Source organism: Coregonus lavaretus (genome assembly GCF_964263955.1).
Source record: "Coregonus lavaretus genome assembly, contig: HAP1_SCAFFOLD_862, whole genome shotgun sequence".
Taxonomy (NCBI): Eukaryota; Metazoa; Chordata; class Actinopteri; order Salmoniformes; family Salmonidae; genus Coregonus; species Coregonus lavaretus.
Window position 1 is genome coordinate 63,975 of NW_028160992.1, and position 15,171 is coordinate 79,145.

The 15,171-nt window shown below is 41.7% G+C and overlaps 1 protein-coding gene across 2 annotated transcripts; it reads right to left on the reverse strand.

Moving 5' to 3' along the window:
- Positions 1-2,116: 2,116 nt before the first annotated feature.
- LOC311121235 (non-histone chromosomal protein HMG-14A-like) lies at positions 2,117-12,938 on the reverse strand. Of its 2 annotated transcripts, none has more exons than XM_084195746.1 (6): positions 12,339-12,938; positions 11,369-11,398; positions 11,137-11,166; positions 9,293-9,346; positions 7,267-7,392; positions 2,117-2,885 (listed from the first exon to the last, which is right to left on the reverse strand). In XM_084195746.1, exons 1-6 carry the CDS (start codon positions 12,351-12,353, stop codon positions 2,838-2,840), a joined length of 303 nt encoding a protein of 100 aa, XP_084051872.1. In that variant the 5' UTR covers positions 12,354-12,938; the 3' UTR covers positions 2,117-2,837. The 2 variants fall into 2 exon arrangements, with proteins under 2 accessions (XP_084051872.1, XP_084051873.1); XM_084195747.1 differs by having other exon boundaries at positions 11,369-11,395; positions 12,339-12,481.
- Positions 12,939-15,171: the final 2,233 nt, after the last annotated feature.

Below are 15,171 nucleotides of genomic sequence, written 5' to 3' on the forward strand. Positions count from 1 at the left end.
GAAGGCTGAGCTGTAGTCAATGAACAGCATTCTTACATAGGTATTTATTTTCTCCAGATGAGATACGGCAGTGTGCAGTGCAATGGCGATTGCGTCATCCGTGGATCTGTTGGGGCGGTATGCAAATTGCTGTGGGTCTAGGGTGACAGGTAAGGTGGAGGTGATATGATCCTTAACTAGCCTCTCAAAGAACTTCATGATGACAGAAGTGAGTGCTACGGGGCGATAGGCATTTAGTTCAGTTACCTTCGCTTCCTTGGGTACAGGAACAATGGTGGACATCTTGAAGCAAGTGGGGACAACAGACTGGGATAGGGAGAGATTGAAAATGTCCGTAAACACTCCAGCCAGCTGGTCTGCGCTTGCTCGGAGGACGCGGCTAGGGATGGCGTCTGGGCCGGCAGCCTTGTGAGGGTTAATGTCTTTCTCACGTCAGCCACGGAGAACAAGAGCTCACGGTCCCAATGAGCGGCAGTGGCCCACTGTGTTTTCCTCAAAGCAGGTGAAGGTGTTTAGCTTGTCCGGGAGCAAGGCGTTGGTGTCGGTGACGTGGCTGGTTTTCCTTTTGTAGTCTGTGATTGTCTATAGTCCCTGCCACATACTTCTTCTGTCTGAGTCGTTGAATTGCGACTCCACTTACTGTCGTTTTGCCTGTTTGATTTCCTTACGGAGGGCATAGCTGGTCTGTTTGTTCACGTCCATGTTCCCAGTCACCTTGCTGTGGTTAAACGCTTTCAGTTTTGTGCGAATGTTGCCATCTATCCACGGTTTTCTGGTTTTAATAGTCACAGTGGGAACAAAACTGCTATTACTTATAATTTAGTAATTTAAAATTACACATTCTGTTAACATCTGACTACAGTGTGATATGTCCTTGCAATTTGTATTCTCTAACATTTCAGATTTAGATATGCTAATTTTTTACAAAGTAGTTTGGATGTATTGAACTACTTTTTCAAAGTAACTTATATTTTTCTTAAAGCTGCGATACAGTATGTCCCTTTTGGGTGACCCGACGCCAGTTCTCTGCTTCCCGGTCTTAAGTTTCGTTTTTGCGTCTTTTACTTTGGGTTTTGTGCACCAGCATCAAACAGCTGAAAATACAATATTTTTGGTTATGGAAAATCTATTTCACAGCGTTTTAGATTAGGTTCTCTACTCTATACTGGCTTGTTTTGGCACAAACTGAAATTAGGCGAACTATTAGAATTTTAGCAACCAGGAAATGGCGGAGCTATTTCTGCATAGTGCATCTTTAAGGATAGCTTTAGTGTAGCTTAACTTCTTCCAGTGTGAAGTAATTAGTCAACTATATTTTCAGAGTAGCTTCCCCAACTAGTAATTTATGTATATGGTTTCCTGATTCTAACTCAGCTGTGTCAGTGTGGGTGCAGGATTTTGCTCCAGCCAAGCAGTCATACAACTAATACATTCCTCATTGATGAACAGGATTTGATGATTAGTTGAATCAGGTGTCATTGCTTGGTTGGAACAAAAGCCTGCTGCCACACTAACTCTTAGCCCTCTGCAGATAAGACTGTCACCCTGCTCTCACAGCTGATACAGGACAAGGCTGACACCTAGCGGTCATAAACAGAACTACACTCTCCACAACTAAGAGACAAAATGGAGCCTGCTCTTGAAAGAATCTCCTCCAATACTTTTACATTTACATCATTTACAATTTTACAATGCAATACTTCTTTCTTCCTTCCCTCTTTTTATTGCTTCTGTCAAAGGTATCACTCTTTCTTTTTTAAAGTTGGTCGATTTATCTCAGAGGTAAAGTATTACTGTTATAAATGAGTTGAACCTGCGACCCAGGCTTTTCTCTGTCTATACACTGCCATAGAGCATTATACCTAACAGAGCTGCTGTGTGAGGAGAAATGGGGTTAACATTCACACTGTAGGGCCTAGTCCTGAAGCATGATCAATGGAGAATCCAGGAGTAGGATTAATGTGCCTGAAAAAAACGTCCCTCGTTTCCTGCTGGATTAGTCAGGAGCTAGTTTCACACCTGTGAGTGAAGCCACAACAGAACTACAACAGCCTTCACACAGAATGAAGACCCAACTAGACCGGGCTAGGAGGATGGAATAAAGACTCAACAAAGGTTTGAGGAAAATTCACAGGACTTTTTTTTTTATTAGAGAATTCCAGAACATCAGAGGGACAGACAGACTCCTGCACACGTCAGAGAACCCTTCATCTAAAAAAACGTCTTTAGAAAACCAGCAAGATGGGAGCTGTCACAGACACAGCTGCTGTAGTTGCCTAGGAGACAAGCATGTCACTGTGCCCGGAATGTTTCTCATGATCCTCTTCCTCTTTCTTATTGGACAACACACTTTCTACACGCTTAGAACATGTTTAATGTAAAAACAGGAACATTTAGACAAAGCAAAGGAACTCACTGCACAGAACAGACGGGATCAAAACAGAACATCAGGGAGAACCGTTAATAAACCAGGACTAAGGTAGAACCCTAGGAGAACCAACTGTGGAGGAAGGAGGGGGCACAGGAACACACAACTCACTATGGGACGGGACGCGCTTTCCTTCCTACACAATCATGAAACGCCGTTTAAAAAAGATTTTAGTGTGTTCATCATCTTGCCTGCAGACACTTTGTTGATATGACCACTGCAGACCTGCATCATATTACTCAGCTTCGCTTTGTGCTAAAAATCTGTATGGATAGTAGATCGTATACTTATAAAATCATTGATAAAAATATTCCTCTGTTAACAATATGCCTTGGAGGGGGACCACGAACACTGGGGCAGGCTGGGGGGAGGGGGGGGGGGGGTCGGGGGTTAGGGGTCGGCAGTGTTGCTACTCAGATTTGGCTTCCTCCTTCTCCGCCTCGGGAGCCTCCTCCATCTGCAGGGTCAGAGATTAGAGGTCAGTAGAACATAGTATAGTAGTATACAGTCGTGGTCAAAAGTTTTGAGAATGACACAAGTATTGGTCTTCACAAAGTTTGCTGCTTCAGTGTTTTTAGATATTTTTGTCAGATGTTACTATGGTATACTGAAGTATAATTACAACCATTCCATAAGTGTCAAAGGCTTTTATTGACAATTACATTACGTTTATGCAAAGAGTCAATATTTTTCAGTGTTGACCCTTCTTTTTCAAGACTTCTGCAATCCGCCCTGGCATGCTGTCAATTAACTTCTGGGCCACATCCTGACTGATGGCAGCCCATTCTTGCATAATCAATGCTTGGAGTTTGTCAGAATTTGTGGGTTTTTGTTTGTCCACCCGCCTCTTGAGGATCGACCACAAGTTCTCAATGGGATTAAGGTCTGGGGAGTTTCCTGGCCATGGACCCAAAATGTCGATGTTTTGTTCCCCGAGCCACTAAGTTATCACTTTTGCCTTATGGCAAGGTGCTCCATCATGCTGGAAAAGGCATTGGTCGTCACCAAACTGTTCTTGGATGGTTGGGAGAAGTTGCTCTCAGAGGATGTGTTGGTGCCATTCTTTATTCATGGCTGTGTTCTTAGGCAAAATTGTGAGTGAGCCCACTCCCTTGGCTGAGAAGCAACCCCACACATGAATGGTCTCAGGATGCTTTACTGTTGGCATGACACAGGACTGATGGTAGCGCTCACCTTGTCTTCTCCGGACAAGCTTTTTTCCGGATGCCCCAAACAATCGGAAAGGGGATTCATCAGAGAAAATGACTTTACCCCAGTCCTCAGCAGTCCAATCCCTGTCTGTACCTTTTGCAGAATATCAGTCTGTCCCTGACGTTTTTCCTGGAGAGAAGTGGCTTCCTCGCTGCCCTTCTTGACACCAGGCCATCCTCCAAAAGTCTTCGCCTCACTGTGTGTGCAGATGCACTCACACCTGCCTGCTGCCATTCCTGAGCAAGCTCTGCACTGGTGGTGCCCCGATCCCGCAGCTGAATCAACTTTAGGAGACGGTCCTGGCGCTTGCTGGACTTTCTTGGGCGCCCTGAAGCCTTCTTCACAACAATTGAACCTCTCTCCTTGAAGTTCTTGATGATCCGATAAAAGGTTGATTTAGGTGCAATCTTACTAGCAGCAATATCCTTGCCTGTGAAGCCCTTTTTGTGCAAAGCAATGATGACGGCACGTGTTTCCTTGCAGGTAACCATGGTTAACAGAGGAAGAACAATGATTTCAAGCACCACCCTCCTTTTAAAGCTTCCAGTCTGTTATTCTAACTCAATCAGCATGACAGAGTGATCTCCAGCCTTGTCCTCGTCAACACTCTCACCTGTGTTAACGAGAGAATCACTGACATGATGTCAGCTGGTCCTTTTGTGGCAGGGCTGAAATGCAGTGGAAATGTTTTTTGGGGGATTAAGTTCATTTTCATGGCAAAGAGGGACTTTGCAATTCATCTGATCACTCTTCATAACATTCTGGAGTATATGCAAATTGCCATCATAAAAACTGAAGCAGCAGACTGAAAATTAATAGTGTCATTTTCAAAACTTTTGACCAGGACTGGTCAAATGAAACCATTTAGTACAGTAGTGTACAGTACAGTAGTGTACAGTACAGTAGTATATAGTATAGTAGTGTACAGTACAGTAGTATATAGTATAGTAGTGTACAGTACAGTAGTATATAGTATATTAGTGTACAGTACAGTAGTATATAGTATAGTAGTGTAGTGTACAGTAGAACATAGTATAGTAGTGTAGTGTACAGTAGAACATAGTATAGTAGTGTAGTATATAGTAGTGTACAGTACAGTAGAACATAGTATAGTAGTGTAGTATATAGTACAGTAGTGTACAGTACAGTAGAACATAGTATAGTAGTGTAGTATATAGTACAGTAGAACATAGTATAGTAGTATCTAGTACAGTAGTGTACAGTACAGTAGAACATAGTATAGTAGTGTAGTATATAGTATAGTAGTGTAGTGTACAGTAGAACATAGTATAGTAGTGTAGTATATAGTACAGTAGTGTACAGTACAGTAGAACATAGTATAGTAGTGTAGTATATAGTATAGTATATAGTACTATTTAATTTAAAAATTAAATTAAATAGTACAGTAGTGTACAGTACAGTAGAACATAGTATAGTAGTGTAGTATATAGTACAGTAGAACATAGTATAGTAGTATCTAGTACAGTAGTGTACAGTATAGTAGTATATAGTATAGTAGTGTAGTGTACAGTAGTATATAGTATAGTAGTGTACAGTACAACATAGTATAGTAGTGTAGTATATATTATAGTAGTGTAGTATATAGTACAGTAGTGTACAGTATAGTAGTATATAGTATAGTAGTGTAGTATATAGTACAGTAGTGTACAGTACAACATAGTATAGTAGTGTAGTATATATTATAGCAGTATATAGTATAGTAGTGTAGTATATAGTATAGTAGTGTACAGTATAGTAGTATATTGTACTGTAGTCTTCCTTAGCTCAGTTGGTAGAGCATGGCACTTGCAACGCCAGGGTTGTGGGTTCGATTCCCATGGGGAGCCAGTATGAAAATGTGTGCATTCACTACTGTAAGTCTCTCTGGATAATGTAAATTACACTACCCTTCAAAATTTTGGGGTCACTTAGAAATGTCCTTGCTTTCCATGAAAACACACATGAAATGAGTTTGAATAGGAAATATAGCAAAATGCATAGGAAATGTAGTCATTGACAAGGTTAGAAATAATGATTTTTAATTGAAATAATAATTGTGTCCTTCAAACTTTGCTTTCGTCAAAGAATCCTCCATTTGCAGCAATTAAAGCCTTGCAGACCTTTGGCATTCTAGTTGTCAATTTGTTGAGGTAATCTGAAGAGATTTCACCCCATGTTTCCTGAAGCACCTCCCACAAATTGGATTGGCTTGATGGGCACTTCTTACGTATCATACGGTCAAGCTGCTCCCACAACAGCTCAATAGGGTTGAGATCTGGTGACTGTGCTGGCCACTCCATTATAGACAGAATACCAGCTGACTGCTTCTTCCCTACATAGTTCTTGCATAGTTTGAAGCTGTGCTTTGGGTCATTGTCCTGTTGTAGGAGGAAATTGGTTCCAATCAAGCGCCGTCCACAGGGTATGGCATGGCGTTGCAAAATGGAGTGATAGCCTTCCTTCTTCAAGATCCCTTTTACCCTGTACAAATCTCCCACTTTACCACCACCAAAGCACCCCCAGACCATCACATTGCCTCCACCATGCTTGACAGATGGCATCAAGCACTCCTCCATCGTGTTTTCATTTGGTCTGCATCTCACAAATGTTTTTCTTTGTGATCCGAACACCACAAACTTCCATTCGTCTGTCCATAATACATTTTTCCGATCTTCCTCTGTCCAGTGTCTGTGTTCTTTTGCCCATCTTAATCTTTTATTTTTATTGGCCAGTCTGAGATATGGCTTTTTCTTTGCAACTCTGCCTAGATGGTCAGCATCCCAGAGTCGCCTCTTCACTGTTGACGTTGAGACTGGTGTTTTGCGGGTACTATTTAATGAAGCTGCCAGTTGAGGACCCGTGAGGAGTCTGTTTCTCAAACTAGACACTCCAATGTATTTGTCCTCTTGCTCAGTTGTGCACCGGGGCCTCCCACTCCTCTTTCTATTCTGGTTAGAGCCAGTTTGCGCTGTTCTGTGAAGGGAGTAGTACACAGCGTTGTACGAGATCTTCAGTTTCTTGGCAATTTCTCGCATGGAATAGCCTTAATTTCTCAGAACAAGAATAGACTGATGAGTTTCAGAAGAAAGTTCTTTGTTTCTGGCCATTTTGATTCTGTAATCGAACCCACAATTGCTGATGCTCCAGATACTCAACTAGTCTCAAGAAGGCCAGTTTTATTGCTTCTTTAATCAGCACAACAGTTTTCAGCTGTGCTAACATAATTGCAAAAGGGTTTTCTAATGATCAATTAGCCTTTTAAAATGATAAACTTGGATTAGCAAACACAACGTGCCATTGGAACACAGGACTGATGGTTGCTGATAATGGGCCTCTGTACGCCTATGTAGATATTCCACTAAAAATCAGCCGTTTCCAGCTACAATAGCCATTTACAACATTAACAATGTCTACACTGTATTTCTGATCAATTTAATGTTATTTTAATGGCCAAAAAAAATTTTTTTCTTTCGAAAACAAGGACATTTCTAAGTGACCCCAAACTTTTGAACGGTACTGTATGTATAGTAGAGTAATGTACAGTAGTATATAGTAGTATATAGTTCAGTAGTGTACAGTATAGTAGTATATAGTACAGTAGTGTACAGTCTAGTAATGTATATTACCTGGTTGGTCTTGGCGTCTCCGTTCTCAGAGTGGTTCTCCTCAGCGGCCTCGGCCTCAGCGTTCTCCTTCGCTGCTGCCTTCTTAGTTTTCTTCTCCTCCTTCTTGTCGTTCACAGCCTTCTCTTTCTGGATGGGGGGGATGACAGACATTATCCTCATCTATACCAGGACTACTATATGCCTTCTCTTTCTGGATGGGGGGGATGACAGACATTATCTACAGTAACTTCGGAAAGTATTCAGACCCCTTGGCTTTTTCCACATTTTGTTACGTTACAGCCTTATTTTAAAATGGATTAAATTGTTGTTTTGTCTTCTCATCAATCTACACACAATACCCCATAATGACAAAGCAAAAACATGTTTTTATAAAATGTTGCTAATTTATTAAAAATAAAAAACAGAAATATCACATTTACATAAGTATTCAGACCCTTTAATCAGTACTTTGTTGAAACACCTTTGGCAGCGATTACAGCCTCGAGTCTTCTTGGGTATGATGATACTAGCTTGGCACACCTGTATTTGGGGAGTTTCTCCCATTCTTCTCTGCAGATCCTCTCAAGCTCTGTCAGGTTGGATGGGGAGCGTCGCTGCACAGCTATTTTCAGATCTCTCCAGAGATGTTTGATCGGGTTCAAGTCTGGGCTCTGGCTGTGCCACTCAAGGACATTCAGAGACTTGTCCCTAAGCCACTCCTGCGTTGTCTTGGCTGTGTGCTTAGGGTCAATGTCCTGTTGGAAGGTGAACCTTCATCCCAGTCTGAGGTCCTGAGCACTGGAGCAGATTTTCATCAACGATCTCTCTATACTTTGCTCCGTTCATCTTTGCCTCGATCCTGACTAGTCACCCAGTCCCTGCCACTGAAAAACATAGCCACAGCATGATGCTGCCACCACCATGCTTCACCGTAGGGATGGTGCCAGGTTTCCTCCAGATGTGACGCTTGGCATTCAGGCCAAAGAGTTCAATCTTGGTTTCATCAGACCAGAGAACCTTGTTTGTCATGGTCTGAGAGTCCTTTAGGTGGCTTTTGGCAAACTCCAAGCGGGCTGTCATGTGCCTTTTACTGAGGAGTGGCTTCCGTCTGGCCACTCTACCATAAAGGCCTGATTGGTGGAGTGCTGCAGAGATGGTTGTCCTTCTGAAAGGTTCTCCCATCTCCACAGAGGAACTCTGGAGCTCTGTCAGAGTGACCATCGGGTTCTTGGTCACCTCCCTGACCAAGGCCCTTCTCCTCCGATTGCTCAGTTTGGCCGGGCGGCCAGCTCTAGGAAGAGTATTGGTGGTTCCAAACTTCTTCCATTTAAGAATGTGGGAGGCCACTGTGTTCTTGGGGACTTCAATGCTGCAGAAAAGTTTTGGTACCCTTCCCCAGATCTGAGCCTCGACACAATCCTGTCTCGGAGCCCTACGGACAATTCCTTCGACCTCATGGCTTGGTTTTTGCTCTGACATTCACTGTCAACTGTGGGACCTTATATAAACAGGTGTGTGCCTTTCCAAATCAGGTCCAATCAATTGAATTTACCACAGGTGGACTCCAATCAAGTTGTAGAAACATCTCAAGGATGATCAATGGAAACAGGATGCACCTGAGCTCAATTTCGAGTCTCATAGCAAAGGGCCTGAATACTTATGTAAATAAGGCATCGGTAAATTTTTTAATACATTAGCAAAAATTCCGATAAACCTGTTTTCGCTTTGTCATTATGGGATAAAAAAAAAATCCATTTTAGAATAAGGCTGTAACGTAACAAAATGTGGGGAAAAATCAAGGGGTCTGAATACTTTCCGAATGCTCTGCCCATATGTAGCAAGACTACTATATGCCTTCTCTTTCTGGAGTGGGGGTTTGTAGTTCTGTTTTTTTGTGATGCTTCTGGGGTTTGTAGTTCTGTAATGTGATGTTCTTGTCTGTTGTTCTGTTTGATTGTTCTTGAGTTTGTAGTTCTGTAATGTGATTGCTGAAGAGTTTGTAGTTCTATATTGTGCAACCCTGGGGTTTGTAGTTCTGTTCTCTTACCTTTGCTGGTTTCTCCTTCTTGGCCTTGGGTTCAGCCTTGGCTGGGGCTGGTTTCTAGAGAGAGAGAGAACAAACATCAGTCTCATGTGTTCTACAACCACTGATCATTCCTAGTTCTACTGACCAATCGGAGCTAGGGCTTCAGATCTACTGACCAATAGGTGCCAGGGCTTCAGTGGGACTTTACTAACTGGTTGCATGACTTATAAACTGGTTCAGAGTTGTGTAACCTGTTAAATATGTAATATATGTGGAATTAGCTGATGTATAGTGATAAGTGTAGTGTGCTTATAGAAGGGTTCATATGTAATACATTAGCTGCCATGTAAGGTAATAAACTACGCATAGTGTTGTCAGCAGGGTCAGTTATGGCATAGTGTTCAGCAGGGTCAGTTATGGCATAGTGTTCAGCAGGGTCAGTTATGGCATAGTGTTCAGCAGGGTCAGTTATGGCATAGTGTTCAGCAGGGTCAGTTATGGCATAGTGTTCAGCAGGGTCAGTTATGGCATAGTGTTCAGCAGGGTCAGTTATGGCATAGTGTTCAGCAGGGTCAGTTATGGCATAGTGTTCAGCAGGGTCAGTTATGGCATAGTGTTCAGCAGGGTCAGTTATGGCATAGTGTTCTCAGCAGGGTCAGTTATGTATTAAGTGTATTAAAAAGCTGATTGTAGCTGTGTTGAATATGTTATGTGTAATTACCTGGTATATAGTGATAGTAAACATGTGATTACCTGGTATATAGTAATAGTAAATGTGTAATTACCTGGTATATAGTAATAGTAAATGTGTAATATGATTGTATAGTGATTGTAGCTGAGGTTATAGATGTGTTATTTGGCATATAGTGGTTGTATGATGTGTTATAAGGTGGTATATTATGTGCTGTAAGCTTAATTATAGTCTAAAAATGTGCTATAAGCTGTAATAAGAGGTTATAGATGTGTAATAAACTGGTATATAAGTTATATGATGCGTTATAAGGTAGTGTATAGGTTATATGATGCGTTATAAGGTAGTGTATAGGTTATATGATGCGTTATAAGGTAGTGTATAGGTTATATGATGTGTTATAAGGTAGTGTATAGGTTATATGATGCGTTATAAGGTAGTGTATAGGTTATATGATGCGTTATAAGGTAGTGTATAGGTTATAAGGTAGTGTATAGGTTATAAGGTAGTGTATAGGTTATATGATGCGTTATAAGGTAGTGTATAGGTTATATGATGTGTTATAAGGTAGTGTATAGGTTATATGATGCGTTATAAGGTAGTGTATAGGTTATAAGGTAGTGTATAGGTTATATGATGCGTTATAAGGTAGTGTATAGGTTATATGATGCGTTATAAGGTAGTGTATAGGTTATAAGGTAGTGTATAGGTTATATGATGCGTTATAAGGTAGTGTATAGGTTATATGATGTGTTATAAGGTAGTGTATAGGTTATATGATGCGTTATAAGGTAGTGTATAGGTTATAAGGTAGTGTATAGGTTATATGATGCGTTATAAGGTAGTGTATAGGTTATAAGGTAGTGTATAGGTTATATGATGTGTTATAAGGTAGTGTATAGGTTATATGATGTGTTATAAGGTAGTGTATAGGTTATATGATGCGTTATAAGGTAGTGTATAGGTTATATGATGCGTTATAAGGTAGTGTATAGGTTATATGATGCGTTATAAGGTAGTGTATAGGTTATATGATGCGTTATAAGGTAGTGTATAGGTTATATGATGTGTTATAAGGTAGTGTATAGGTTATATGATGCGTTATAAGGTAGTGTATAGGTTATATGATGCGTTATAAGGTCGTGTATAATGTCTGTATGGTAGCTGGTCTCACCGCTGATAACCGGGCGGATCTCCTCTGGGGCTGCAACAGGAAGAGAAAACACGTCAACACACAACACACACTGATCCAAACCCTCACACACGCTGATCCAAACCCTCACACACGCTGTCCGAGACCAACTATGTTGAAACTGAGCTGATAAATAATAGTTGATATATTTAATAGTAATTATAAGGGATGAGTTGTAGTGGAGGTAACAGTGTTGAGTCTGTCTCAGTCTCACCTCCTCCTTGGCGTCGCCAGCGGCTCCCTGCTGAGGACAAACAACAGATAAACAACATTTATCACAACATCACTTTACTGGAGTGCAGGCAACAGTCTACGGTCGCTCAAATTACCTATTTCTGAACTGTCAGGGAAGACCCCAGATAACTTTTCAATTTCAAGAAAAAAGTAAAAATGTCATAGATAATGTTAAAATAAACTTGTTTTTAGACCCATTAGATTTAACTGTAATGTAATATTTGAGTTTTGTTAACAGGTTATGTGTTTTTGGACCAGTAACACTGAAAGTTGGGGTCCCTAAGTATCTGTCTCTGTCTTTCTCTCCTCTCTCCATCTCTCTTCTTTCTATGAACTCAGGCAGGATTTGAAAACTCGCGCGGGGCGGGATAAGCGAGGGGGGAGGAGCAGCGTTAGCCTCGGCAGCGCCGCCCGCCGGTAGAGACACGACACTGCAGCCACCTGGGACCATGAACAAAGAGAAAAAATATACAATTGTATCCAAATACGACGACGATTGCATCGTTTAACGATCAGAATTGAAACTAGAGATACTAAAGCGAATTCTCGAAGTCATTTTGGGCGGATTGAGGGGAAAATGGCGGTAACTGAAGCGTTTCTGTTCGGTAGGTCGAAGAAGACTTGGGCTGCAAAGCATGGCTGCTGGTTGTGCTTTAACTACATGGAGACAGAGAGAGACTTCTGGCTTCCCAAAGGACAGCGACTGCCGGTGGAAAACAGACTTTTAAGCCCGCAAGCGATCAGAAAAAGTAATTTAAACACTAAAACATTACATATTATTTTTTAGAAAATACCCTCCAAATAAATATCATAAATTCCCCGAATAAATAGGTTTATAATTAAGTAATCGTTGGAGAGGGGATGGCTCTCCACATTCATTTGCAAGCTATCAATAGCTGCCTGCTTTTCTGGTTTCACAATCCTCTCTAAATAGTCACCAAACTACGTACCTTTCTCTTGGGCATGTTGGATTCTGGGCGATTCTGTTTCAGATGGAACTATAAAGTGTTTAGCTAGCTAGCTGTTGTGAGTTGAGTGCATGTGAAGCCAAGTGTCTGCTGCTGCCTGGTCCGTGTAGTAAACACACAGGAACAGCCACCAGACTGGTTGAATGGGGGGAGGGGTGCGGCTAAACGCATGATTGATGTGCTCTCGGCCAATTACGGAGCGCTATTCGCAGTGCAGAACACTGTGAATTTGGGAACCAGTGATGTTCTTTACGCGCGAAGTGCTTCTAGCAAAGCGAGGGAAGTAAAGCCTTGCTAAAAGAAAAAATCACCATGAAAGAATGTATGTGTCCCTGCAAACAGAGAACATGGTTTGATGGAGTCTAGAGGTTGCGTTTAATTTATAATGTCTTATTTCAATGAAAGTCAAATAAAATAATCCCTCTCTCTATTCAAAGCATCATAGAACGACTGTCTCTCCTCCACAATTATAACTTCCGCCCAAAATAAGACGGAAAATACATCAACATTTGGCTTCGTGCTTGTGGCCAACATGGCGCCCTTCTTGCTCTACACATTTTTGTTTGTCGGCTTTTCTAAATGAATCTGAGGAGAGGGAATGCATGCGTCGCATCGGCCGGGAGCCTGTAGGTGGCTTCAGCTACAAAGCCCAGTGTGAATGAATGGGCTGGTCTCGCTGCGCCCCTGGCGGACGAGGACAGACAGCACACCTCACTAAAAACATCCTCCTCTCTTATCTAGTCAGACACACCGAATAGAGAGAGAGAGGGGACGGAATATGAATGATCACCTTCAAATGTGACCTACTAGCCTTATTTTATTTGCTTCTATTAGCTATTGTAATTAATAGCCATTATCTAACTGGACTAAAATCCCAAAAGGGCCAGATGTACCGGTATTGTAGTGGGGATGCAGTGTTTGATGTCTGCCACTGGAGGGCGCTCTGAGACGCCCTTTGACCGCCACCTGGTGCGACATTGTAACCAACTGTAACTGGGTTCGATTATGACGTCATTCTAATGGACGCTACCCTGCTACTTCTTGATACATTGTTGCATTCAGACACAAAGTGGAGCTCAACGTTGAATTAGATCAGACGGTGAAAATAGACATCACATTGACTGGACAGACTAGGACTAGAAGGTCATATTTCTCTCTTGAAAGTTACAGTGCCTGACCCTTTACGTCCACGCCTTTTGTCTATCGAGTCCGTGGTCGACTTTTTGCCACTGATTAAGTCACGGTGACATGATTCAACGAGAGAGGGAGAGAGTGCAATAATAGAAAGAGAACGAGAGGGAGAGAAAAGGGTGCGGGGAGAAGTAAGAGGGGCGGAGGAAGAATTCTCGGTGCATATTTTATAACAGGCGCAGATCTGCCCAGTTAGGACGGGCTGATACTCAGACCGGAGGAAGTTGTTTTGTGAAACTCACATTATTACTGTTGGAACAGAGCAGAGCAGAGCATTGCAAAGCATCATTCTGTCTGATTGGAGCCTCGGCGAAAGGTCTACATAGCAACCTCCCCTGGTTCCACCTCAGTAAGAACTGAACAAACGACTTTTACACATTTAGAACGATTTTGCAGGGGTCGGGGGTTCTGATGATGGTTTACTATATGTAGGAATGTGGTATAGAATAGGTAGGATGCCACAGCTGCAGAGTAGACACTAGTTTGTTTCTTTACCAGATGGAGCTATATAATTAATAACTATGTCCAGTATAGAGCCCCACAGTGGAGGTGTCATAATACCCATAAAACCTAAAGGTCAAACAGGGAAATGGTTCCAATCGTTTTTCCACCATTCATTTTTCCCATAGGGGATTTTAGAAACACTTAAAATAAGGGCTGTGTTTTGTGTAGGCTTACCCTGGTGTGACGTTTTTATAACTTTCTCTCTTGGACAAGATTACTTTTATCAATATATTAGGTTCTATGTACTCTTAGATTCGAAAATGCTAATTAGCATCAAAGTAGACATCATGCAAGACTACAAATCCCTGCAAGCTCCTGCACATCATCTCTAGTTGGCACCTTTGCTAACAGGTAAATGTAAAGAAATTTAGCCAATTTATTCATTACTACATTTACCTAACATTAGATAGTTATTCCAGAGATTCTTACCTTTTAATCGATTTCACAGTCCCACATAAGTAATATGAACCTAAATGTCATCAGACAAGGACACACCTCAGTAATATGAACCTAGATGTCATCAGACAGGGACACACCTCAATAATATGAACCTAGATGTCATCAGACAGGGACACACCTCAATAATATGAACCTAGATGTCATCAAACAGGGACATAGATTATTTATCTGAACCTAGATGTCATCAGACAGGGACAAACCTCATTATTGTGAACCTATATGTCATCAGACAAGGACACACTTCATTAATATGAACCTAGATGTCATCAGACAGGGACACACCTCAGTAATATGAACCTAGATGTCATCAGACAGGGACACACGTCAGCAAAATGACCCTAGATGTCATCAGACATGGACACACTTCAGCAATATGACCCTAGATGTCATCAGACAGGGACAAACCTCAGAAATATGACCCTAGATGTCATCAGACAGGGACAAACCTCAGAAATATGAACCTAGATGTCATCAGACAGGGACACACCTCAGAAATATGAACCTAGATGTCATCAGACAGGGACAAACCTCAGTAATATGAACCTAGATGTCATCAGACAGGGACACACCTCAGTAATATGAACCTAGATGTCATCAGACAGGGACACACCTCATTATTGTGAACCTAGATGTCATCAGACAGGGACACACCTCAGTAATA

What these genes read in the sequence shown, in the direction of transcription:
- LOC311121235 (XM_084195746.1), bottom strand. An exon ending in CTGGCGACGCCAAGGAGGAG is followed by an intron (nt 11,167 to 11,368) that starts GTGAGACTGAGA and finishes TTCCTGTTGCAG; the next exon opens with CCCCAGAGGAGATCCGCCCG. An exon ending in AGAAGGAGAAACCAGCAAAG is followed by an intron (nt 7,393 to 9,292) that starts GTAAGAGAACAG and finishes CCCCCCATCCAG; the next exon opens with AAAGAGAAGGCTGTGAACGA.